We start from the raw sequence: 24,881 nt of genomic DNA, 5'->3' as shown, positions 1-24,881 counted from the left end.
AGTAGCCGAGGCATTGATGAAAATATTCTCCCGGGTGGGGTTTCCCCAAGAAATAATATCCGATAGGGGCACCCAATTCACCGCCGAGGTCACCCAGCAACTATGGAGAGTATGTGGCATTAAGCCCATTATAAATTCCGCATACCATCCCCAGTCCAATGGCTTATGCGAGAGATTTAACGGTACGCTAAAACAAATGCTCCGTACGTTTGGGGAGGCACACCGAGACTGGGAACGTTTTCTGCCCCATTTACTTTTCGCCTATAGAGAGGTACCCCAAGAGTCCACAGGATTTTCCCCTTTTGAATTGCTGTTCGGGAGAAGGGTGCGGGACCGTTAGATCTCATTAGAGAGCATTGGGAGGGAGAGAGTAGCCCAGATGGAACCCCTATTGTATCCTACGTACTGGAATTCCGGGACCGTCTGGAGGCGCTGACTCAGGAAGTGCGTACCAACCTCCAGGTGGCCCAGCAACGCCAGCGCCGTTGGTACGATAAGGGAGCCAGAGACCGCAGCTTTCAGGTAGGGCAGAAGGTTTTGATTTTAAAACCTGTCCGCACAGACAAGCTGCAGGCCATCTGGCAAGGCCCATACCAGGTGGTGGAACAGAAGTGTGACACCACCTACGTGATTGGCCCCTGCTCAGGGGTAGGGAAAAGACGCATGCTCCATGTGAACATGCTCAAACCCTACCATGAGAGGATAGAGAACGTGGCGGCGATATGCGCCTCAGCCTCGGAGGATCAGGAGAATTTACCCCTACCTGACCTGTTGGAACAGGAGGAGCAGACCGAGCCCTCCAAGGGGGTTCAGCTGGGGGAGCGGCTAAGCCCACAGGAGCGTGCCCAGGTACAAGAGCTGATCGTAGCTAAAGGGGCTACCTTCTCCAATTTGCCGGGGTACACTCCGCTAGCCACCCACCGAGTTGAAACCCCAGGACAGCTACCCATGCGGCAGACTCCGTACCGCGTTCCTGAAGCAGTCAGGACTCACATGGAAAAGGAAATAGCGGAAATGTTGCAGCTAGGGGTGATCGAACATTCCGATAGCCCCTGGGCATCGCCGGTAGTGCTGGTACCCAAAAAGGACGGCACGACACGTTTCTGTGTCGACTACCGGAGGCTAAATGACAAAACGGTGTCTGATGCCTATCCGATGCCCCGGATAGACGAGCTGCTGGATAAGATGGCACGGGGTCAGTATCTCACTACCATAGATCTGTGTAAGGGATACTGGCAGATTCCGCTAGCCGAGGATGCCATCCCTAAGTCGGCGTTTGTCACCCCGTTTGGCTTGTATCAATTTCGAGTCATGCCATTCGGGATGAAAAACGCTCCGGCGACGTTTCAGCGGATGGTAGATCGGCTACTGGATGGATTCCAGGAATACGCCTGTGCCTACTTAGACGATATAGCTATATTCAGTCAGACCTGGGCCGAGCATCTACAACACATAGGGGCCATACTCGATCGCATTGGAGAGGCAGGGTTGACGCTGAAACCCAGTAAATGTCATATAGGGATGGCAGAGGTGCAGTACTTGGGCCACCGGGTGGGAAGCGGGCGACAGAAACCCGAACCAGCTAAAGTGGAAGCGGTAGCTAAATGGCCGACCCCTAGAACGAAAACCCAGGTGTTAGCATTTCTGGGTACCGCCGGGTACTATAGAAAGTTTGTACCCAATTATAGCGCCCTGGCCAAACCCCTGACTGACTTGACCCGTAAGAATCTTCCTCGACTGGTTGTCTGGGCCCCAGAGTGTGAACAGGCATTCCAACAACTAAAAACTGCACTAATTAATGCTCCAGTACTTGCTGCTCCTGATCCAACTAAACGATTTCTTGTCCACACAGACGCTTCAATGTTTGGATTGGGGGCAGTGCTGAGCCAAGTTGGAACTGATGGCGGCGAACACCCCGTAGCATACTTGAGCCGAAAGCTATTACCACGAGAAGTAAGCTACGCCGCCATTGAGAAGGAGTGCCTGGCCGTGGTGTGGGCCCTTAAGAAATTACAGCCCTATTTGTATGGACAACCTTTCTCCCTACTCACAGATCACAACCCGTTGGTGTGGCTTAACCGTGTAGCAGGAGACAACGGCCGGCTGCTGCGCTGGAGTTTGGTGCTGCAGCCCTTTGACTTTACAATACACTATCGCCCAGGGAAGCAAAACGGTAACGCCGACGGGTTATCTAGACAAACTGAACTTGAAAAGTGATCTGTGAGTACTTTCCCGGACCTCCCCAAGCCGATCCGTTGGGATCAGACTGTGTATGCCGGCTTGATTCTGGGGGAGCATTGTGGCAAACCTAGCCACTGTTGAACTATAATATGGGAAGGTTGTCTGGAGGCTGTAATATGTGCCATGTATATTTGCTGTGTATGTGTTATGTTATGGTGATTCGCATGCTGGCAGCCGTAAGCTACCAGCATACAAGTACTTCGTTCGGCGAACAGCGGCGATCTAAGCCGTTCGCCGAACGAATAAGGGCCCCCTGGTAGATCACACACTTATGGTCGTGTGGCACTTGTTAACCGATTGCAACAATGTTGCAATCGGTAATTATAGACTATTCTGGGTGGCCGTCGTTCGACTACCGACCATGCGGCGGTCGGCCATCTTGGATTCGTCTATTTGGCAGCGGTGTCTGGTCGTCGAGTGCCTGGAACTAAAACCGGCTACTCGATGATGCGAACACCGCTGCACTTCCAAGCCATTCGGGAGCCCGGTTTTCGGTAGAATCGTTCCCCTAGATATGTTCGACAGATTGAGGGGAACTTCTATGCAAAACTATATTTGTGCGGCGTTCAGTCAATTCAGCTGGGATCTGAGCGGTATTCTCACGAAAGGTGCGCTCCGACCCCAGCTATCTACCGAACGTTCGGTCATCTCAAAGTACCGAATATTGTTGAAGATGTGTATTTTAAAGTAAATTGTCAGTTCTGCTGCACGAGGGGATAATCCACTTAATCGTCCATTTTAGTGGGAGTATCCCTCTCGTGCAGCAATGCCTGTTGGGAAAAGAACAATGCATGTTGGGAGAAATCCCCTGAATTATCTGTAAGGAAACCCCTTGCATGGGGAACTGCTTAAATATGCCAGCTTGTGAATAAACTGAGTTAGTTGACTCCCAAACTGTGTTTCGTCCGGTTATTGGGAGGATTTGGGGACTTGCCTTACTTTTCAGCGCTGACTGTGGATTTACTCGTGGAACCAGCGGAGATCGTGGTCTTTAATACCTGCCCCCCGCTACAACATTCATATGTACTATCACAATAACACCTTTCGATATTGCTGTTAAGGACCTTTGTTCTCCAACAATTGTTAAACAGAGAGGGGTAGGGGAAGAGAAGGGAAGGTGTGGATTATCAAGGTGAAGGAAAGAGAAAGAAAGGAAGGGGGAAAAAGGGAGACAAAGTATGAAAGGTGAATGCTACCCATAGAAATGTAAATGTATAAAACCATGTCACTAAAATGCCAACATGACGCCAGACAGCCTTGTCTGTAATCCAGTGGGTTTTCACATGTTACTAGCTATACTTCTGCTCCTCCCAACATCTCAAAGTATATTTACTTATCTACAGAAGTTGATAATTTTGTTTGAACTAGCACACTTGGCTTCTAAATATATTTTCCTATGGTTTGACTATGAATATTTGTTTACTGACATTCGAGATGTAATATCGCAAAAATGTTCTTCGATATTGTTGTTCTGTACCGTGCTCTCTAATATATATGCAAAACGGAAAATGGAAAATAAAGATTGTCAAATTTTTTTTAGAAATGACAACAGGAATTGTCGATGCACTGTCTGGAGAAAATCCAAAGAAACGCTTTGAACTGACAAGTAAATTTAAGTTATGGTAGTCATATAGATAAGCCAAATTACGTCAAAATCGTCATCAGGAAAAGTTAACTCTTTCCTGGATAGGAAGGTTTGGTGAGGCGAGACTGCCCTCTATGGACCAAATACCTAAATTGTAATCTGCAGGTTGACCACACCTTCAGTTTCCTATTGGCCTTATCAACTAATGACGTACAGAGAGTCTGGCCCTTTAAAAGTTAGGACAAAGGGAAGAGAGAGTTGGAGTTAGAGTTGGAGTTTTGGGCTTTCAGATTCGGACATGCAGAGAGATCCATGACAGATATTCACTCTTGGACACAACTCAAGAAACACTCCTGGACACTTAGAATTTGACTCTTACTTTCTAAGCAACACTATTTTTTTTCTATTCCTTACATACCTCCATACAACCAATCATACACGCATTCAAGTTCCTGGGACTACCTAAGAGCATCTGATGAGAATATCTACTTAACTGGTAATTATGCTGGTTTTATTTAATTAATCTAAACTAATACAAAAATCTAATAGCATGATATATGACTGGATAAATCACGGTCAGATTTCAATATTTAGAAATCTTAGTTAACTAAAGAATATATAGTTATAAACATTCCATTCTGCAGGTGGAATTAAGAATAATTATATATTGGTGTGATATTATCACGTGTTAGCATACCGCTGCTTTTATCCAGGTGTATTGATTTGCTCTAAATAAGATAAGACATCTTTTTAGGCAAATAAAAATTCGGCTTATAGAATCTGGTAGATTATTCTTATTGGGTGGTTCCAGGAAATGATTAATGAGCTGGTTTGAATGTTATTTTAATTGAAAATTACATGAGAATAGGATATTATATGCCTAAGAGGATAAGGCCAGCATTGAAAGGGTTACTCAGTTGAGTTAACTGTTAGCCAAGGTTTTATGGCTTTTCGCTGGAAGTTTCTGTCTGTGAAGCACCCTCATAAATCTAGTCTTGACAGTTGATGCTGTTAGCCATTGGAACGTGTTTTAACATAGCCATTGTATTGCAAACTTATGTTATACTAAATATTCACTGATTAGTATCATGCATGCTGCCTAATATTATTATTATTTTATTTGTCACAATAAATTATATCTATTTTTATAACAAATTGTGATTTTATTTGTATGGAATACATTTCACTTACATGATAACGATCTCTAAGATCTGAGAGAATTCAAATAGTGGGCAATTCTCGACTGTTTAATATTATTATCCTATAAATTTCCCCACACCCTCTCCTCAGCTGCCATAACCTCTTGGTGGTTTCAACCCCTATTTTTATCCTTTACTGCATGGCTACATTCGCCACTTTTCTGAAAGCTTCTCTTTTGCCTTCGTGCCGTTGAATTTGCACCTTACTTCGTGGCCTCATTCGCCACTCACATACTTTCCCCATTTGACTGCGAACGACCGAACACCTCTGTTCACATTCTTGCATTTGCGCTGAATGTCTCCAAGATGGCCAAATGCAGGCTTGTGGCAGTTGTCTTGGATCTCACATGCCGCGTTATCCAGAGCAGCCATCTTCATTCCTTTGCATCCAGGATGGCACCGAGTAAGTTGCAAAGCCTCTGCAAGAATGTTACAGCATATTGAAGTGCTTCTTTCCTATTCAAGCCTGTTTGGTGCCTGTGGGATGGGCTCACTTACTATCCTGGATAAGTGGTAGGCAGATGCCTCTGATTTGGATGACGGGGCTTGGGGTTCTACCTCCATTGTTTGGAAGACTTTCTTTTGGTGAGCCCCAGACAACTGAAGGGGCAGAAGGTGTGGAGGTCGGGGTTGAACGGGGGTTTAAAGGAGCACAGTACAAACTCCTGAATGCAATTGGGCTGCTTGTCCACGTTATGTACTTGGCAGGTGATGCCTACTCCCGAGCAGAAGTCTTTGACACTGACATGGTGCCCGAATGGGTGCACAATATTTGGGAAAAGGCGCAACATTGCTTCTGCTTCCAGGTCAATACTAATGTTGCGCTCTCTTAGGTAACACATTTACCTAATTGAATAAGGCCCAGACTTCAATGAGGAAAGCTTTCCAGGGCAAAGGGGCCATGCTCCCAGCCACTTATGGACATCGGGTCCCGGTACTACATAAACACAGCCCTTCTACAGTTTTGCTCAAAAGTTTGCATACCCTTGGAGAATTGGTGATTAAAAACAAAAGATTAAAAACAAAACACAACTTGGTTAAAATATCAATGGAACCAGAGTATTGCAATATAAGCCTCTTTGGTAATGTTATCATTATACAAAAAAAACACACACACACATTAATTACTTAATAAGAATATTATTATAAACAAAAAAAGTCATAAATAGACAATGTGTTACAAAAACATTTACCAATAAATAGATAAATAAAAAGTGAAAGAAATAACATGACACCCTATTACTCACTGTATTAGCAAAGTACCTGCTTTTCTGTCCCAAGAGTTTTTGGTAAGAAAAATGGAAATCCACTACAAATTTGATCTGACTTTCAAAATGGATTACAAAGTTCTTCAGGATTTCAGAAGATATTATTTACACTCTTCTGTTCATTTCAGGTCCTAGGCCATGCCTCTGAGATGCAGGAATTCCAGTTTTATGAGGGGCAATCGATGTATTTCAGAACTTGGCTAAATAGGTACAATGCAATACATTTCTGTACAGGTGTGTTTCTGATCTCTTCATAACTAGGTTAAGTCATTTCTGTGCGTCCGACAATTAATGTGATACATATTTCATACATAATGCCCTAAAACCAAAATAGCATCTAAAATCACTTACAAACTTTAACGGGACACTTCACACTTCAAATACACACACACAAAATAATCACTGTTTATTAGATATAGCCCCAATAAAAACATGCATGCATTTGTTGTGTATTTTTTCATTGAGGTTCTATATAAAAACAGCTTGCAAAATGTACAGATCTTTTGTCTGAATACTTTGAAATCCCTGCTTTTCTAACCCAGCCCTGACTTTGTCCCTGTCCAATTACAGACTTCCCAATGCAGCTCAACGAGAAGTCGATGCAAGGCAGTTCCTCTGAGCAATTTCCTAGCTCTTGAAAATAGGAAGTAACAGACCAGTTGTCTGATTTGCAGTCAAGGAGGTAACCAGCTGAATTTAAAAAAGTGCCAATTTCTATTGAAATCTGCAATTTTTGTAAAATGAAAATAAACAGATACTCTTCACGCACAAAGCATTTCAGCAAGCTAAAGTCTGGGGTGTCCCTTTAAGTGAATGACAAAAAGTACATTGAACTTACAATATACATTGTAAGCGTGATGTTATTTTTTTTTTTTATTTTTTTTTGTAAATCTGTTTATTAAGGCAGAGTAAATAGCATAGAGCTGGCTCGCAGGCCAGATAACAGAGTAATGTTTTCAAGACATAAGCAAGACATGTATACAAAGTTTAGAATCTAGTAAGTTGCAATGTAGACAGGAGCAATACGATTAACCAATATCAGATCAGGAGATCCGAGCTTCAGCTTGTGGGTCAATAACATTTTCCCATCTGTCAGGCTCAGACATATAAAATGAGTATCACCTCAGGATATTCCAGAGACATTTGCGTGGGTGCATAACTGACTATTCTAGGTGTGATGTTGCTTTAGGTTGGACAGAAACCATTGGCATGACCCATCCCAGGAAAGCAGAGTTATAATAATTGGGTTAACCGTCAGCATCGTAGAGGTTAGAGTTCTGAGTCTGTGAAAGACAATACAGATTACTTCCTCATCACTTCCATTACATAACCCCTCTACCTAGTGTATTCCCAGATAAGAGCCAATATTCAGGATCTAAGACTCTGCGCTGGTGGGAAATTATCCCTCAGGACAGTGTTCCACAGCGGAGCTCGAGACATATCCACCGGCTAGCACACCCAGCAAACCACCAAACCATTCAAAGAGGGGTCATTTGATCGCCCATGTCAAAGGTTACTATTTCTCAATGCATACGTTTGTACGGGCGCCACCCCGGGGTAATGAGACGGTGAGCTAAAGCGGTGGTTGTCCAGATTTGATAAGTGTCCAGCGCAACCTAGGTCTCCCGGGTCCCCGAGGGCATCCCCGGAGATCATGGCTTACCGTCTGCCATCAAGTCTGACCTCAGGAAAGTCGTTAGTCGGTAGTCAGGTCAGTCATGTACCGTGAGATGTCAACTATCCGTCCTGTGTATGGTCTAACCAGCCCCGGGCCCAGATCCCTCGTGGCCCAGAGATCAGAGAGAAGAAGGTAAGAAAAGAGGTTAGGGAGGAGGAGGCATTGGAAGCTGCGCTGCGCGCCCCCGATCGTCCCCGTTCTGTCGGCAGACGGCAATATAGAAGAACCATGGCGCCCACATTTCAGCGTGTCTGGTTACCCGGCCCGTGATGGTAGCATGGGCCTCTTCTGCCCCCTGAATATCTTCCACTCTCTTTATCCACTCACATCTAGTCGGTACTATGTCCGTCTTCCAGTGTGCTGGAATGTTAGCTTTTGCGGCGTTAAGCAGGTGCCGCAGTATCGATTTCTTGTACACTGGTACAGGTAGAGCGGAGATGTGCAGTAAAGCCAGTTCTGCATCCCACGTTGGTATGTCTCTCAGGATGAGCCGAACCGCCTCTCTAATCATGTCCCAGTAGGGAGTGATGAGTCTGCACTCCCACCAGATATGTATCACTGTACCGAGCTCCTCCTGACATCTCCAGCACATTGGGGGAGTAGAAGGGAAGATGCGGTGGAGCAACACCGGTGTCCTATACCATAGGGATATCAGCTTATAATTTAGTTCCTGATAATAAGAGCTCATGGAGCTCTTATGTTGCCAGTGATGTTATTTGTTGAGCTATCTGTGTCAGCTTATCTGACTCTTGGATCATACCAATTGTAAAAATACCTCTAAACTAAAATGAAACAGCTTATATAAGCACAAAATTAAAAACAAGCATAAAAACCACAACTCAAGGCAGGATCTTTTATAAGCCCACGCTGGTCCAGAGTATAGTGCCCATTGCATCACTGGACAAGTCTTGGTCCTTAAATCTTGTATGGTGATGCCTCCCCATTACACAACTGTTAAAGAGGCAGCAAATAGTTTACAACAATTGTAACTATATAGTTATATTTTATCTAAACTTGGTTGCTTTTAGTGATCACAGAGAATTTTCTGAGGCTTCCAAAAACTTTGAACGTTACCACAGAAACTTCAAACTTCCACAAAGAATCCTTTTCAAACAAGACAAAATTCAGTGAACAACCTTATATTGAAACTAGGGCAATTTGCATGTGGTTACATTGTTCTCTTTGCTAAGACAACACAGAGTAAGAAACAGAAAAGTTCAATCAGTTTGTTAAAATAAACGTAAATACTTGCTTCTGCTTCGTAAGAGCCTACTTGGAAACTTCTTTGCTTCTTCTAGTGAGACGAAAGGAAATGGCTGTGCTTAGAAGTTCTTATCCCTCTCAAAAATTAGAAATTATTTCTTTAAAAAAAAGAAATGTTACTTGCACACTATCCCAAATCCTTAACCAGATTCAAAGGAGCACTAAAACACCATCTAGGCCCTCTGGGCCCCACTAAATATACTAGAATCTTACTTTTATTCCAGTTACTGCTAGCACTGCACCTGATCTGCCTGCTTGGCTGACCTAATCAGAAAAGTCAATCTCAGCCAATCACAATGTTTTCCTAAAGGAAAGCATTGGATTTGCTGAGCTTGTCAAGGAGACAGATCAGGGGCAGAACCGGCACAGCCCTGGCCAATCAGCATCTCCTCATAGAGAGGCATTGAATTAATGCATATCTATGAGGAAAGTTCAGTGTCTCCTTGTAGAGGGAGGAAACACTGATTGTCAGTGCTGCACACTGTGCAGCACTGCCCTAGGAAGCACCTTTAGAAGTCATATGAGGTGTGGCCAGAGGAGGTATCCCTATGCTGTAATGTAAACGCTGCCTTTTCTCTGAAAAGACAGTGTTTACTGCAAAAAGCCTGAGGGGACTGATTATACTCACCAGAACAAATACAATAGCTGTGGTGACTATAGTGTCCCTTAAATAACTGGAGTTTTTTAGTATCACTCCAATGGCCATTAAAGTGTAAGCTCACCTGCCACGTCATGGCAAAACCCGTTAGGTGAGTCCTACGGTAACAAATCACCTTGCTTCTTTAAGCTGAAAGGTAAAATATCTGACTTATACACTTGGTTACCGCTGTACCTTGCACGAAATACGTTTAAAGACCCATGAAGACCAGATTATTTCTTGATGCCACACTAGAGAGATATCATTGAAGTTGCCTTTTGGAGATCTCCCAATTTAAGCGATTGCAAAGACAGACATTGTAGCAGAATGAATGCTTGTCATACCCTTTTCATTCCCTTTGTTCGGCTGTCCTTACCCCCTGTTCATTTACCGAACCCCATCTGTGTGGTCCATGGGTTCACCTCTTTTAACAACCGACCACCCCTGGCTGTTGACCGCAAATTGCTTGTTAAGGAAAGTGTTTCCCCTGTGTGGCCGCCGTTCGTATCGCCGAACACACGTGTGCAAACGAACGGCGGGCATTTTGTCTCTCGAACGTGGGCAGCGGTACATGGTTGTCGACGCCTGGAACTAATTTTGGTTACTCTACCCCGCGAACACCCGGTAAACTGATACCGCTGCCCATACAACTTCCTGAACCAGTATGAGAACGGCGTTCGGGAGACCTAAACTACCGAACAGGGGGAACATTTGTATGCCAGCAGCCAGGGGGAGGCTACGTCGCCTTTCGTGTGAGAACCCCTGAAAGAAGACCCGTCGAGCCTAAATTTCTCTGGAACTGTTTTGGGGTTTCACCTCGTGGTCGACCAGTCAAAACTTCACTCGAATGGCGTTCCCGAACCACCAAATAGATCTGAGTGATATTTTGACAAAGTGTGCACTCAGATCCCAGCTTTTCGGTGATGTGACGTTCATGGGGTTCTGAAATACTAAAAGGTGTTTTATGATTGCAAAATTTGTATATTTTCTGTACCTGAGGGATAATTGAATTAAAGAGTTGGTCTTGCTTAATTATCTATCAGGCACAGAGGAGGAGTCTGGGAAATGTTTACTTGTCCCTAGTCCCCTCTTAGGTCCATCGGGGGAATGCCCCTGGAATACAATTTAAGAAACCCCTTGCATGGGGAGTTGCATAAAAGCCAGCTGTGGCTGAATAAAAATCAGTTGATTCCCAGAACTGTGTGTCATCCAGTTACTGGGGGGATTTTACTTTGGATATTTTATTCCTCCCTTAGCTTCAAGGATTACTCACCGGAGATACCTATGCTAGGTATTGGAGCTCTGCTACAGATATCCTCAGCGATCAGTGTCCTTCATCCAAATTCTGGTTACCTCCATTAAAAACAGTATACTATTTGCAACATTTGGTTTTTATTTTTTTACTGGACAGCCTTATTTGTGAACCTTATGAGCCCAAACACATCATAGTTTTCATCATCATCACTGTCAGTTAAAGCAATATGATCACTGTGATTGACTCTTTGACAACACTAAGCCTGTGGTCAATCTACTAAACTGTTAATTGTTAGGTTTAGTGTTAAATGAGTTTGACACACAAGGCCTGTACTACATGTATAAGGTCTGTGAAATGCACGGGTAATGTTTAAAGGCTTATTCTTCTTAATCTTTCTGTCACTTTGATGCAGTTGGTGACCCACTTCTTCTCTTCCTTGGCCTAGGTGACACGGCTCTTTCCTGGTTCCCTTCCTACCTCTGTGACCACTCATTCAGGGTCTACATCTCTGGTTCATCCTATCTTTCTGTACCTCTCTTGGCTGGAGTCCCTCAAGACTCTGTACTGTGACCTCTTCTTTTCTATATGCTGCCAGTTTTGGTGAGCTAATATCATCCAACAGCTTTCAAGAGCTAATATCATCCAACAGCTTTCAATATCACCTGTACACTGTTGATACCCAGATCTACCTGTCCGAGTGACAAGGTCTACCAGATCTTGTCATTAACTACCTGTACTGTCTCTGACTGGATGGCTTCACGATTCCTAAAACTCTCCAAGACCAAACTCCTCATCTTTCCTTACTCTGAAGCTATGTCTATTCTTGTTTTCATTCAGGTGAACAGAGCTATCATAACCTCTACCCCATAGGGACATTGTCTAGGTGTGCTCAATGACTCTGACCTTTCCTTCAAAGTAATCACCAAATCCTATCACTTTCACCTTTAAAAACATTTCTCACATTCACCTCTTTCTCTCTCAGGATGCCACCAAAATGCTTGCCAATGCTCTCATTTCCAGGCTGGATTATTGTAATCCTCTGTTTAATAGCCTAATGCCTCTGACAGACTCATCTACCTTATGTCCTATGACTTTGAAACTTCACCCTTCTGCAGGGGCGGACTGACCACTCGGGCACATCGGTCATGGACCAAGGGCCTGAGATAGCCAGGGGCCCGGCCGCACAGCCATGCTCCAGTTGGAGAGATCAGAGATCTCTCCAACTGTAACGGCAAAATAAGAAAAATAAATCCCTTTCATTGATAGGTTGTGGGCCCCCTGATGGAGCGCAGGGCCCCATCAACCTATTACTCTGCATATCTCCCCCCCCCCCCCCCCCCCCCCCGCCACCACCACCACCATTTGTGATTCCTATTGGTTTAGAGCAGGATTAAAAATAAGGTGACCATATGCAACTTCGTAGGGCCCATGGGTTAGACAGGGGCTCCAGTACCATAAATAGAAAGGTGTAAGAACACACAGTGCATTGCTTTTTGCTGTTTATGGAGCTGCATTGTCAGAGACGTCAGAGTGCCCATGATGACCCGTGTCTAATGCTGAAAGCTCCTTTAATGGGGACGTGTGCATCAGAACTGGACCATGGCGCAATGGAAAAAGATTGCCTGGTCTTATGAATCACATTTTCTTTTAGAACAGGTGGCTGGCTGGGTGCACGTCTCATTTACCTGGGGAAGAGATGGCAGGAGGATGCACTACTGGAAGAAGGCAGGCTGGTAGAGACAGTGTTATGCTCTAGACCAGGGGTAGACAACCTATGGCACGTGGACTTTGTACTGCCCTCAAGAATTCTAGAGCTATTGCACCTCCTGCCCATGACCTGTAGCTGGCCAGTCCGATCCCCACTGGACCCACACTGCTAGATATGCACAGAGTTGCAGAATAAGCCACCTCTTCATACAAATAATACAAACAAATCGCACACAAACACACACAGTCCCCACAGACACACCACTGACAATCCACCATACACGCACACAACCCCACACATATACACACACCAAACACACTATGTGACATATTATCCACACACAATTCCACAAGCAGCCATCATACACATCCAATATTTATAAGTATCATACACAATACCACAAACTGCTCCTAAATATATACAATATAACAGCCCAGATACACACAAATAGAATGCTACAAAGCAACTACATACAGCACTCATAAATAACACGAGAAACATACATACCTCAATTTAAAAAAATAGCACCGGCACACCAAGGGACTTCAAAATCTTATTTTGGCACAGTACTACTACCCCTGCTCTAGGCAATGTCCTGCTATTCACGTGGATGCTACTTTGACATATATCACCAACCTTGAGATTGTTGCAGACAATGTACACCACTTCAAGACAATGGCCTCTTCCAACAGGATAACGCACCCTGCCACACTGCACTTCAGGAATGATTGGAGGTATGTGACATGACAAAGAGTCAAGGTGTGTCCTTGGCCTCCTCCATATTCCCCAGATCTCAATCTAGTTGAACATCTGTGGGATGTGTTGTAAAAACTAATCCAATCCATGGAGGCCCCATCTCGCAAATTGCATTACTTAAAATCTGCTGCTTATGTATTGGCGCCGGATACCATAGGACATGCTCAGGGGTATTATGGAGCCCATGCCTTTATGCATCAAAGCTATTTTGGCATCACAAGGGGCACTTACATAATATTAGGCAGGTGGTTTGGATGTTTGTAGCTGATCAGTATAAATCCAACTGCTAGATAACTAACATTCTATAGTAACTAAACTAGATTCTTATCTTCAGTCTCTCCTGAGAATCCACTACTTATTAGTGCATTTCGAGGTTCGTATTATAGCTCCAAAGCACAGATATCACGACAGCATCTAGTCTAGTGTATCATTATGTATAGACTTTAGGAGCCATTAATTATAGTACTTTGAAAAGGAGGCTGCTGAATGTTAAAGTGGCACTGTTGGGGCAGAACCTGACCGCCAAGCTGCCCAGACGCGCTCCTGCATTTATTGCCAAAATCCGGGTGATAGTCAAAGTCAGCAGGCTTTAACCAGGCTTGAACATTTAAGGAGAGAATTCTCCCCCCTTTGCTCCTCCCTCTCGCAACCACACATGGACCATACCTTCCCTACAGACCTTCTCCCCAGTTACAGAACAGGAGGTGGCTTTGCTTCTCCTCTCGTCCCTCTACCTGTTCACTTGATCCAGTACCTTCCCACCTTAACAGATCTCTCTCCCCTAGTTTTGTACCATCCTTAACACACATCCTAAACGGCTCTCTTTCATCTGGTGTTGTCCCTGCTCCCCTTAAGCATGCTACTGTCTTACCCATCCTAAAAAAGCCATCCCTAAACCTGTCTTCCCCTTCCAACTATCGTCCCATATCCCTGCTTCCTTCTTCCTCAAAACTTCTAGAAAGACTTGTCTTTACTCGTATGACTCACTTCCTAAATTCCAACTCCCTCCTCGATCCTCTTCAATCTGGCTTTCGCCCCCTCCACTCTACTGAGATTGCTCATATTAAAGTTACAAATGACTTAATCACAGCTAAATCCAAAGGCCACTACTCCGTACTAATTATTTTTGACCTCTCTGCTGCCTTTGACACTGTTGATCATGTCCTCCTCCTCCAAACTCTTTAATCCCCCGGTCTCTGTGGCACGGTTCTCTCGTGGTTCTCCTCCTAACTCTCCCAACGTTTGTTCAGTGTCTCCTTTTGCAATAACACCTCCTCCTCTCGCCCTGTCTCGTTTGGACCCCTTGGATTCCGCTACCATCTGTATGCAGACGACACCAAGATATATCTCTCCTCCCCTGATCTCTCCGTGGTCCTGCAACGTGTCACTGCTTTCCTTTCTTCAATTTCTGATTGGATATCCTCACGCTTTCTGAAACTCAATCTCTCTAAAACTAAGCTTCTTTCCCCCCCCCCCCCTCATAATTCTGATCTTCCTTCGCTTTCCCTGCAAGTTGATGGTGCTTGCATCAGTCCATCCTTGCAAGCCCGTTCGTTGTCTTGGTGTTCTCTTTGATTTTGGCCTCACCTTTGCGGCACATATCCAGTATGTTGATAAAACCTGTCGATTCCACCTTAAAAATATTGCCCGCATCTGCTGCTTTCTAACGCAAGATGCTGCCAAGGAGCTTGTTCATGCTCTGGTAATCTATCGCATTGATTACTGTAATTCTCTCCAAGTTGGTCTCCCCAAACACCGAACAGCCTGCTACAATTGGTAATGAATGCTTCCGCCAGGCTGATCTTTCTCACCCATCGATCCTTACACTGGCTTCCTGTATCCTACAGGTGTCAATTCAAAATACTAACCCTTGACTATAAACAACTCGAGCCCCTCTTACATTTCTTCCCCGATTCATAGATATGCCCCTTCTCAGTCTCTCCGCTCTGCCAGTGACCATGTCCTGTCCGCTGCTTGCACCCTCACTGCTAACTCACACTTGCAGGACTTCTCGCAGGCGACTCCCTTCTTTAGGAACAGCCTGTCTACCCCGTCAGACTCTCCCCCTAGTCTTCAATTGTTTAAGATGTACCTCAAAACACATCTGTTCAGAAATTCTTATGGACTCGGACAGTAACTTTTCTATACTAATCCAAATCTGTCTCTTGCTCTCCATACTCTACTCTCACCTCCAGCTCTGCTACTTTTCCACCTTGTTTGGTGACTGTCACCATTGCTGCCCTGTTGTGTATTTGTACCCCACCTCATCTAGACTGTAAACTCGTTTGAGCAGGGTCCTCATCTACCGATTGTCTCCTGTATTGTAAATTTCCCCCCCTTTCATAATATTGTAAGGCACTGCAGAATTAGTTGGCGCTATTTAAATACCAGTAATAACCATTACCACCATGTATTCTACGCACTGGGATTACTGTACAACTCTGGGGATACCTTACCTGGGCAACTTAGCCACCGGGAGCATGCAGTAAAGCCTTGCGGACTACAGGTGACAGAGCTGGGGAGAGGCAGCCATCCTTTGGATCGGTAGGGGGTAATCCCAGTCCCTGTCGCATACTCATTCATGCAAGAGGACTGCTCCCACATACTTTTAAGATGGGATATTCTAGTTAAAGATGCACCAACACCTGAGATCCATAGCCCCACTATTAGATCTTTGGCCTGGTGGAGACCATCTTCGCAAATTTCTTGGTTAAACTGAGAGAGCATTCAGCAGCATCTCACTCTCTACTTGCAGAGGAAACGGTTGGAAGGGCCCCCTCTGGGCACAACGACCCTGCAAACTCTTGCCTCTCACACCATCTGCCTGGAGGTAGGCCCAACTGGGGCTTAATCCCACTGCACCAGCCTCTTAAGTAGAGGACCACTAGGGTCTTCCATATTTTCCCATATGTTAAGTACTTGGGACTCAATGAGCCCCCAATTCCATGCTTTGGGAGGAGACAGCCCTTAAGCATGGCCAGGACTAAAGGAGTGCCTCTTTTTGGAACACTTGCACTGATTACCCCAACAGTCTCAGCATTAGCTAAATATGGGAGATGGTTGACTATGCTCATTTAATGATGGCTTCTCATCTGAGCACCCAGTTCTCACAATTTTCTTTAGTTTTATATAATGGTGAGCACTTTCCTGAATTTAAGTCCAGTTCTAGCTGCAGCATGTTGATATATTCGGTTAGATTTTAACACCATGTCATATCCCATGGAAGTTTCAAACACATCTTATGACCTGCTCCCTCTAACTAAAACCGCAGCTCACCAATCCTTGCACTCACCTGTCATACTTCCATTTTACTACTCATGTTGTTGTACTTAGCCAGTTTTTAACTTGATTTTGATAGTCAAATGTAAGTCCCAGCACATAGCGCTTTGCGATTTTTTTTTTGTTTCTAGTACGCATTCGTTTGCCTGCCAGTGATATTCTGTAATCTATTACACCTTGCTTAAATCTAGATATAAACCTTACTAATGCAGATGACATGTTGTACTTTAATGCATACCTATTAGTTATGACAAAGGCACTGTGTATTTTGTGTCTGACTGGGTGGAGATAATTTGTTTTAGTTTAGGCATATCTTTTTGTTAGTGACACTGTTCCATCTAAAAACCACAGTAGAATTTCTAGTCATATGCTTGTTGAATAACCAAAATAGGTTACTACATTCTTATTACCACTGCAAAACAGTTTAAAACACTTTAAAATCTTTATAAAAAAATTCTCCTATGAGTGTGCTGCAATTTCACAGAAATTCTAACCCAGTCAAAATATATACTGAGACAAAAACACATTTATCAATAAGTTTTTTTTCTTTTTAAACACTCAAAGAAAGCATGCAGACTCTGTCAGAACCATTCTAACAAAAGTGACCTACTGTCCCATTTAGGACAGGAATGGTTAAATGTATTTATTCTGCATACGGCAGTTTCTGTAACCCTAGACTGTTTAAAACCTCAGTAATATTTTTATTGAAGAACTTCATGACGTTAATGTACTTTGGCCACATGTAATGTGGAATGGATATGTAATAATGTTGCAACAGTAATACAGGAAGTGAAGTTGGTGCTTTAATTCACAGTGAATGCAGGACGAAATGTGCATTGTACAAGCTTTATTGGTCAAACACCTGAATTCCAAGTTCTTGCAACACTGTCCTAGTGTCTGGTTATCTGTGCTCAGTTTTAAACAAAGGAAGGAATTCAGTTAATTTTTCAAGATGTAAGGACAGTCAATGCATGTGTATTGTGTAGCAACAGAAGTAAAGCTAGGGAAATGTAACATTAACTGACCTTACCTCAGTTTACCCCCTAGCTTTTTTTCTTTTTTGTAATCACAGAGTAAATTTGGAATGAATATTTTGCCTCCCCCTGATCTATAGCTTAGCTGCATCCTTTCCACATCTCAATGACTGTTGAAGTGGGCCATTATCTACCCAAACATAGCCATATGTAGTGATCACTGCATCACAAAGATAAAAATCGTATATGTCAGCTTGTTTTTTGTAACAGGATCAATTTTGCCCAGCTTCGTCACAAAATGTTAGAAACAACAGCCAGACTTGCCAGAAGGGGCAACGCGGAGCTACTGAATTTACAGGGAGTATAGTGGACCCAACAACGAAAATAATGCAGTCACCCAAAATGCTCCCCCTTTGAAAGGCTAACCACTAACCTGTTGTCTTTGGAGATTTAAGAGCTACTAAATATCAATGTTCTACCCATGATACTAGTCATTACATCACAAACTTGAAACATTACATGGTCTTTAGTTTTAAGTTTGACATGTCAATGTTGCAAGCTACAAAATTCCAGAAGCATTAACACTGAACAGCCACATTTAAAATGGCACTTTATTTAAAAAAAAAAAATTAGACTCCAGATCAGAAGGTTCAGCAATAGAAAAGGCCCATTTCAAGTGAACATCAGGTCTAATACTCTTCACCTTCATCCTCTGCATCAGCACTATCTGCACCAACTTCCTCATAATCCTTCTCCAGGGCAGCCATGTCTTCACGGGCCTCAGAGAACTCTCCCTCCTCCATACCCTCACCAACATACCAGTGCACAAAGGCACGTTTAGCATACATAAGATCGAATTTGTGGTCCAGGCGGGCCCAGGCCTCAGCAATTGCAGTGGTGTTGCTCAACATGCACACAGCACGCTGAACCTTGGCCAGGTCACCACCTGGAACCACAGTTGGTGGTTGGTAGTTAATGCCAACCTTGAAACCAGTGGGACACCAGTCTACAAACTGGATGCTACGCTTGGTCTTGATGGTGGCAATAGCTGCATTAACATCTTTGGGCACAACATCACCACGATACAACAGGCAGCAAGCCATGTATTTACCGTGACGTGGGTCACATTTTACCATCTGATTAGCTGGCTCAAAGCATGCATTTGTAATATCAGCCACAGTCAGCTGCTCATGGTAAGCTTTCTCTGCAGAAATAACAGGGGCATAAGTGGCCAGAGGGAAATGAATACGAGGATAGGGCACCAAGTTGGTCTGGAATTCAGTAAGATCAACATTCAGGGCACCATCAAATCTGAGAGAGGCTGTAATAGAGGACACTATCTGACTGATAAGGCGATTGAGATTGGTATATGTGGGACGCTCAATATCTAGGTTTCTGCGGCAAATGTCATAGATAGCCTCATTGTCCACCATGAAGGCGCAATCTGAATGCTCCAAGGTGGTGTGAGTGGTCAGGATGGAATTGTAGGGTTCAACCACAGCTGTAGAGACTTGAGGTGCTGGATAAATGGCAAATTCAAGTTTGGACTTCTTCCCATAATCAACAGAGAGACGTTCCATCAACAGAGATGTGAAACCAGAACCTGTACCGCCACCAAAACTGTGAAACACCAGAAAACCCTGAAGACCTGTGCACTGGTCAGCCTGTGTGAATGAGAAAAAATAAATAAAAATTACATATTACATCAGTCCACAGACCAGGCGTAGGCAACCTTAGCACTCCAGAGATAGAGGACAACATCTCCCATAACGAGTCATAATGCTAACAAAGCACCAGAGAAGATTTGGTCCACAGCATCTGGAGCGCTGCAGGTTGCCTACCCCTGCCATAGACTAAAGCTTAACCATAAATCCCCAAAAGCTATAATAAATGAAGAAGTGTGCTGTGCTAGTATGAAGATAAAATTAGCTTACCAATTTACGGATCCTATCCAATACCAAGTCGATGATCTCTTTGCCGATTGTGTAGTGCCCACGAGCATAGTTGTTCGCTGCATCTTCTTTGCCTGTGATTAATTGTTCTGGGTGGAAAAGCTGACGGTATGTGCCAGTACGTACCTCATCTGCAGAGTAAATAGATTACTGGTTTTATAAAAGGCTATTAAAAAGGTGTTTCGTTTGCTTCAAAACGTTATACAGTGGCCTTGATTTAAAAAGTGTAGTTACAATTGAAATGTTTGACCTGAACAAAAAGTATGCCCACAGTTCCAATAACTTGTCAAATAATGGTAAAGGTGGGACAGATCCACAACTAATCCATGCCGAAGACACATCTAAGTATTACCATTGAATCAGTAGATTGGAAGAAAACCCATGATTAGTATAAAGTATCTTGAATAGAGTCCTAGATGTTTGTAAAAAGGCTGCTTGCAAACTTTTCATTCCGAACAGTGGGCCAAATATCCTACTCCAGCAAAATCAAATTCTAATGACAGTGCTTGGAATAAAGTGCGGCTATTCCAGAGAGGAGTACAAACTATCATTAATCAAATAAATATTGATCAATGATATTTGTAACTCAATGGCATATTAGAGACTAAAGACCAAGCACCATAGCTTCTCCCAAAGTAGTCAAACTGTTTAATTGTTTGACGACTTCCCTTGGTCCTCTGCACATCTACATTTAACACGCTCTCTCTCCCAGTTAGGGCTTGGCTAAGGTGACACTCCGCTAATGAGTGCCACTTAAAAATGTTACTCTAACCATCATAACTACTACACCCTACTGTACTGGACATTGGCAGGGGTATCCTGGCACCATATTCTAGTAATGGGGCATGCCATCTTACAACAGTGTACCCTTTTAACTGGTGCTAGGTCTTCACTGAAGAAAGATTAGATTCTTGCAGATGGCGAACCAATGACACTGCCAGAAGTGGAGTTACACCTATGGCAGGAGAAGGCTTAAGCTCTGTATGTGCAGCATTTCAAAGCAAAATGATGCAAAAACAGCCCAGGCACCATGACCACATCAAATCAACCAAGTGGACAGTGTCTGGAGTAACCCTTTAATCTTTCAATATCTTCGTAAATTCATAATGCACCACTTTGTATTTAGCCCTAATAACATCAAATCTGGTGGTTACTACGTACTCTGAGAAATTAGCAAAAAAATAGGCCATTTCATTTGTATCTCTAGACAGAGATTGTTTAATACTATTTTACAGTTAGTGAAAATATCTCCAAATATGTACTCAATCTTCTTTAAAACATACTATTGCACAAGTTAACGATATTAATTCTCAAATGTATCACTGCCTGTACATTTTCATATTTCACTTACCAATTACTGTTGGTTCCAGATCTACAAACACAGCCCTGGGGACATGTTTTCCAGCTCCAGTCTCACTGAAGAAGGTGTTGAAGGAATCGTCCCCTCCTCCAATGGTCTTGTCACTGGGCATCTGTCCATCAGGCTGAATGCCATGTTCCAGGCAGTACAGCTCCCAGCAGGCATTACCAATCTGAACACCAGCCTGACCAACGTGGATAGAGATGCACTCACGCTACGAAGAGAAAATAAGTTATCTATAGAGGGTATTTAACAAAGTTTTAGTTCCCCACCTACATTTAACAAACCCTTTGCAGATGTCCAATGGGGTTAATAAATAAAAAAAAAATTTAAAAAAAGCTAAATATATTCTGAGAGAAAGTTTGAGTCTACACAAGACTTTAGATAAACAAATTTTAATGCAGCACACTTTTACAAGAAATTAAATATTTTATTAAACAAATAAAATATTGATTAAAACTCAGTGCCGTCTAAAACCATTTTTCTTATGCAGCCACTGCTATGGGTTACTATGTTAACTAGGTAAAAATGTTCCAAAATGTGTTTTTTATACCAGCTCTGAGTCACAACCAAAATCCTTTACAGAGCTCAATTGATGAATGTTTCAATGTGACTGGCTCTCATGCCTCTCCGACTCCATTGTTCCACAAATCAGGAGTTTAATCATATGCTTCATGGTCTAATTTTTTCTACTCCAAACTAGCTGAAACTAGCAGATTTCCCACTGACTCACCAAGGAATGTCAGTCCAGCAGCAACAGGATTAGCCACCATATAAAGAAATTTCATTAATTTATGAAGTTTGTAAGGCCACTCTAGCTGCATAAAACCCAGCTCAAGCATGCAGTGACCTTTCCTGCCGCAGGGGCAGCAGAAACAGCCACTCCCAGCATACATTCTAAGCTGACATTTCATGCAGAGTGGATAACAGCAAGCACTAGTATGCATCTAAGGCTACAAAAAAATTCAAGATTTATTTTATCTATAGCACTATTCAAAAAAGGTTTTTGTAAAAGTGAAATCCCGAGTGGAAACTGTAGAATGTCACACTAGGCAAAAGCTTTTAAATCCTCAAGAATCTATATAGAAAGTACATTTGAGCAGAGTCTCAGTAATGTGTTCCCATGGTTTACATCTATATAAAATTTACATCTAAACTAGGACCTTATCTAGTGTCAAGGAACGTTTGTGCCCTGTATAACCAAGAGCAAAATATTGATCTGACTTGGGTTATTCACTTAATTCAATTTTAACGAAGTGCCAATATTTACTACAATTCAGTGTTTAATAACTACACCCTCCCCCTTTTTTACATTTAGCTTTTGTGCAGCTGCACCCAGCTCTTCCTGGGACATCATCTGGCAGACATTACTGCCTTCTCATTAAATCCATGCATGGGGAGCACTGCACTCTTCCAATAGAATGCTCTCTATGAGAAACATTCAGAGGAGGTGACCTGCAAGAACCAGGTCAGACTGTGCTCAGATCATGCCCCTCTAATGGCTGTCAGGCTGCCACTAGGTGTGTTTTTACCCATGCAGTGGAAACTCTGTTGTAATATACTAAATAGCAATGTTTACACCACTTCATTGAGAGGCAGTTTATGGTGGTTGGGTAGAGCAGTGGTAATATCACTGCCTTAGAATCTGACTGGGGCCCATTAGCAAATCTAAAAATGACGTAGACCTATAGCATTTAGAACACAACAGTTAAACATTCCTTTAAATGTAAGAGAAAGTTCAGCAGACCATAAAACTGTGCCTAGAGCCTGGTCCCAGAAACCCAGTTATGTACAATACTAGACCAGTAAAAATCTAGAGAATCAAAAATGTGGACAATATTTAGTCTGAATTCAATGTCAAGTCTGGGTTCCAGAAAGAAAAATAGCAAATATTTAAAAACAACCACTTTTAATATTGTAGGGTTAATTGATTCACATCAACCAGTAAGCACAAGTTACATCATTCAGGCTGCACGGTAAATCACTGCATTCAAAACTGGATTAGAGCACACACATCTACTGGGAGGTCAGTGGTTAGAACTCCCAACTGCATATATGCCAGTTCTAATAGCTTCAACCTAATGAAGTTAACAAGTGCACCACTTCGGTGAATAGCCCATGAGATTTAAAAAAAAATTATAATCCTAAATTAAGATTTTTATTTTATTTCCAAATGCCAGCAAACCCAAAATCAAGCCTCTGCTTTGCAATGGAACAAGCAGGGTGTAAGTGAATGAGGAAGTGCCCAAGCATCGCCTCCATTTTGTGAGTCAGCAGAATAGGATGTCAAAGCCAAGGTAACGGAAGCATTACATCACTCCCCACCTGACCATATGCACAAAGCAACACGTCTTAACCTCGGTGGATGCCAGACCCTCCCATCTCATTGTTCAGCATTGGGTGGTACAGCCTCGGCTCCTACACAGCGCGCTGAGGACCGGGCGGTACCATTCAGCCAGTAGGAGGAGGCAGTGAGCAGGGATCCATTTTATTGGTACGCCACACACACAGCAGAAGCCATTGCTGGTAAGGGCGGGGCCAGGCGCACAGAGCTCTTAGCGGACTTTAGAATTCTCAGAATCCTATTGTTCCAAATATACAAAGTATCAACCCTTACAGAACACTCCTAGAGAGGAAACCGTGTAATATCCTTATAAGGTAAACCGGTAATGCTGGCTATAGTCCTAAAATATTATTATTCCAATATTTTAATATCCCAGGCATCGGTCACATGGCTTCATTATGAAACTTACCATGGCAGAAAAATCAACATCGATCTCCTAGAAAGTGTTACAAGCCATGTCCCCGGGAATTAAAGAGTTAATCAGTATTAGATGAAGATTAAAAGGGCACGTGTTTAGCTCATTAAAAGGAGTGCCAGCGATAAAGGCCGGTGGAGTCACGCCCCAAGAGCTGGTCTAACACGGGTTAAAAAAAAAATTAAAGGACTTCATCGATCTATTAATTCAAATCTTACTAAATATAGGAGCTAGCTCCCTCCATCATCTCTCTCAGCTATGAAAGAGGTTACCCAGGAGATGGGAGGACACCGGTAGGTGTGTGGCTGCTTGTACTAACGGTTTTGCGAAGTGATGGATAACGCCTTGCCCAGCTGGTGGAATAAGCCAAGTTTCTCACGAAGCTCAGCCAGGCGACCGTCATAAGAATATCAGGCCACAATATTAACACAGCCGGAGCTCGGCCATCACTGGCTGGATAGGTACTCAGAGATGGCACAGGGCAGGTAGGTGGCTGACACGTGTCAGGGTCTGTAATGTGGCCGGAGACCGACCTATCGGGAATTCACTCACCATTATTGTCTGATCGTACGACTTCACACAGCAGAAACAGGAGGGAGAGGAAAAAAAAATGAAGAGTGACCGGAGTTCGTGAAACAGGCAAGCCCTGGCTTCTCACCGACCGACAGTAAGGAGTCTCGGTAAGATCTGCCCAGCCGATCGCGCGCAGCGGCCGCTTTTTAACAACTTCCCCGCAGTGACGTCAGCAGGGCGGTCGCGTGTCACTTGGGCGTGGCCGCGGCGCGTTCTATAGGTCAGTTCGAACATTCGAAAGAAAACGTAGAATGGGGCCCAATAGTGAGGGCGGGCGGAAGTCGGCGGTGTGAGATCACGTGGTGCGGGCAGCGCACATTGCTGCAGTGCTCTGTGTGTGGGGCGGAGACAGGAGATATGAGCGGGCAGTGCAGGGAGATTCGGCATCATGATC

The 24,881-nt window shown here is 43.6% G+C and overlaps 1 protein-coding gene across 1 annotated transcript; it reads right to left on the bottom strand.

Annotated features, from left to right (window-relative positions):
• Positions 1-18,463: 18,463 nt before the first annotated feature.
• On the bottom strand, positions 18,464-24,600 carry LOC134567952 (tubulin alpha chain). Its single transcript, XM_063426128.1, has 4 exons — positions 24,467-24,600; positions 21,147-21,369; positions 19,778-19,926; positions 18,464-19,507 (listed from the first exon to the last, which is right to left on the bottom strand). Exons 1-4 carry the CDS (start codon positions 24,467-24,469, stop codon positions 18,533-18,535), a joined length of 1,350 nt encoding a protein of 449 aa, XP_063282198.1. The 5' UTR covers positions 24,470-24,600; the 3' UTR covers positions 18,464-18,532.
• Between the last annotated feature and the right edge of the window lie 281 nt (positions 24,601-24,881).

The sequence above is a fragment of the Pelobates fuscus genome, chromosome 1 (assembly GCF_036172605.1).
Source record: "Pelobates fuscus isolate aPelFus1 chromosome 1, aPelFus1.pri, whole genome shotgun sequence".
NCBI lineage: Eukaryota > Metazoa > Chordata > Amphibia > Anura > Pelobatidae > Pelobates > Pelobates fuscus.
The sequence above is the reverse complement of the archived record's forward strand: the minus strand, read 5'-3'. Positions and strand labels throughout refer to the sequence as shown.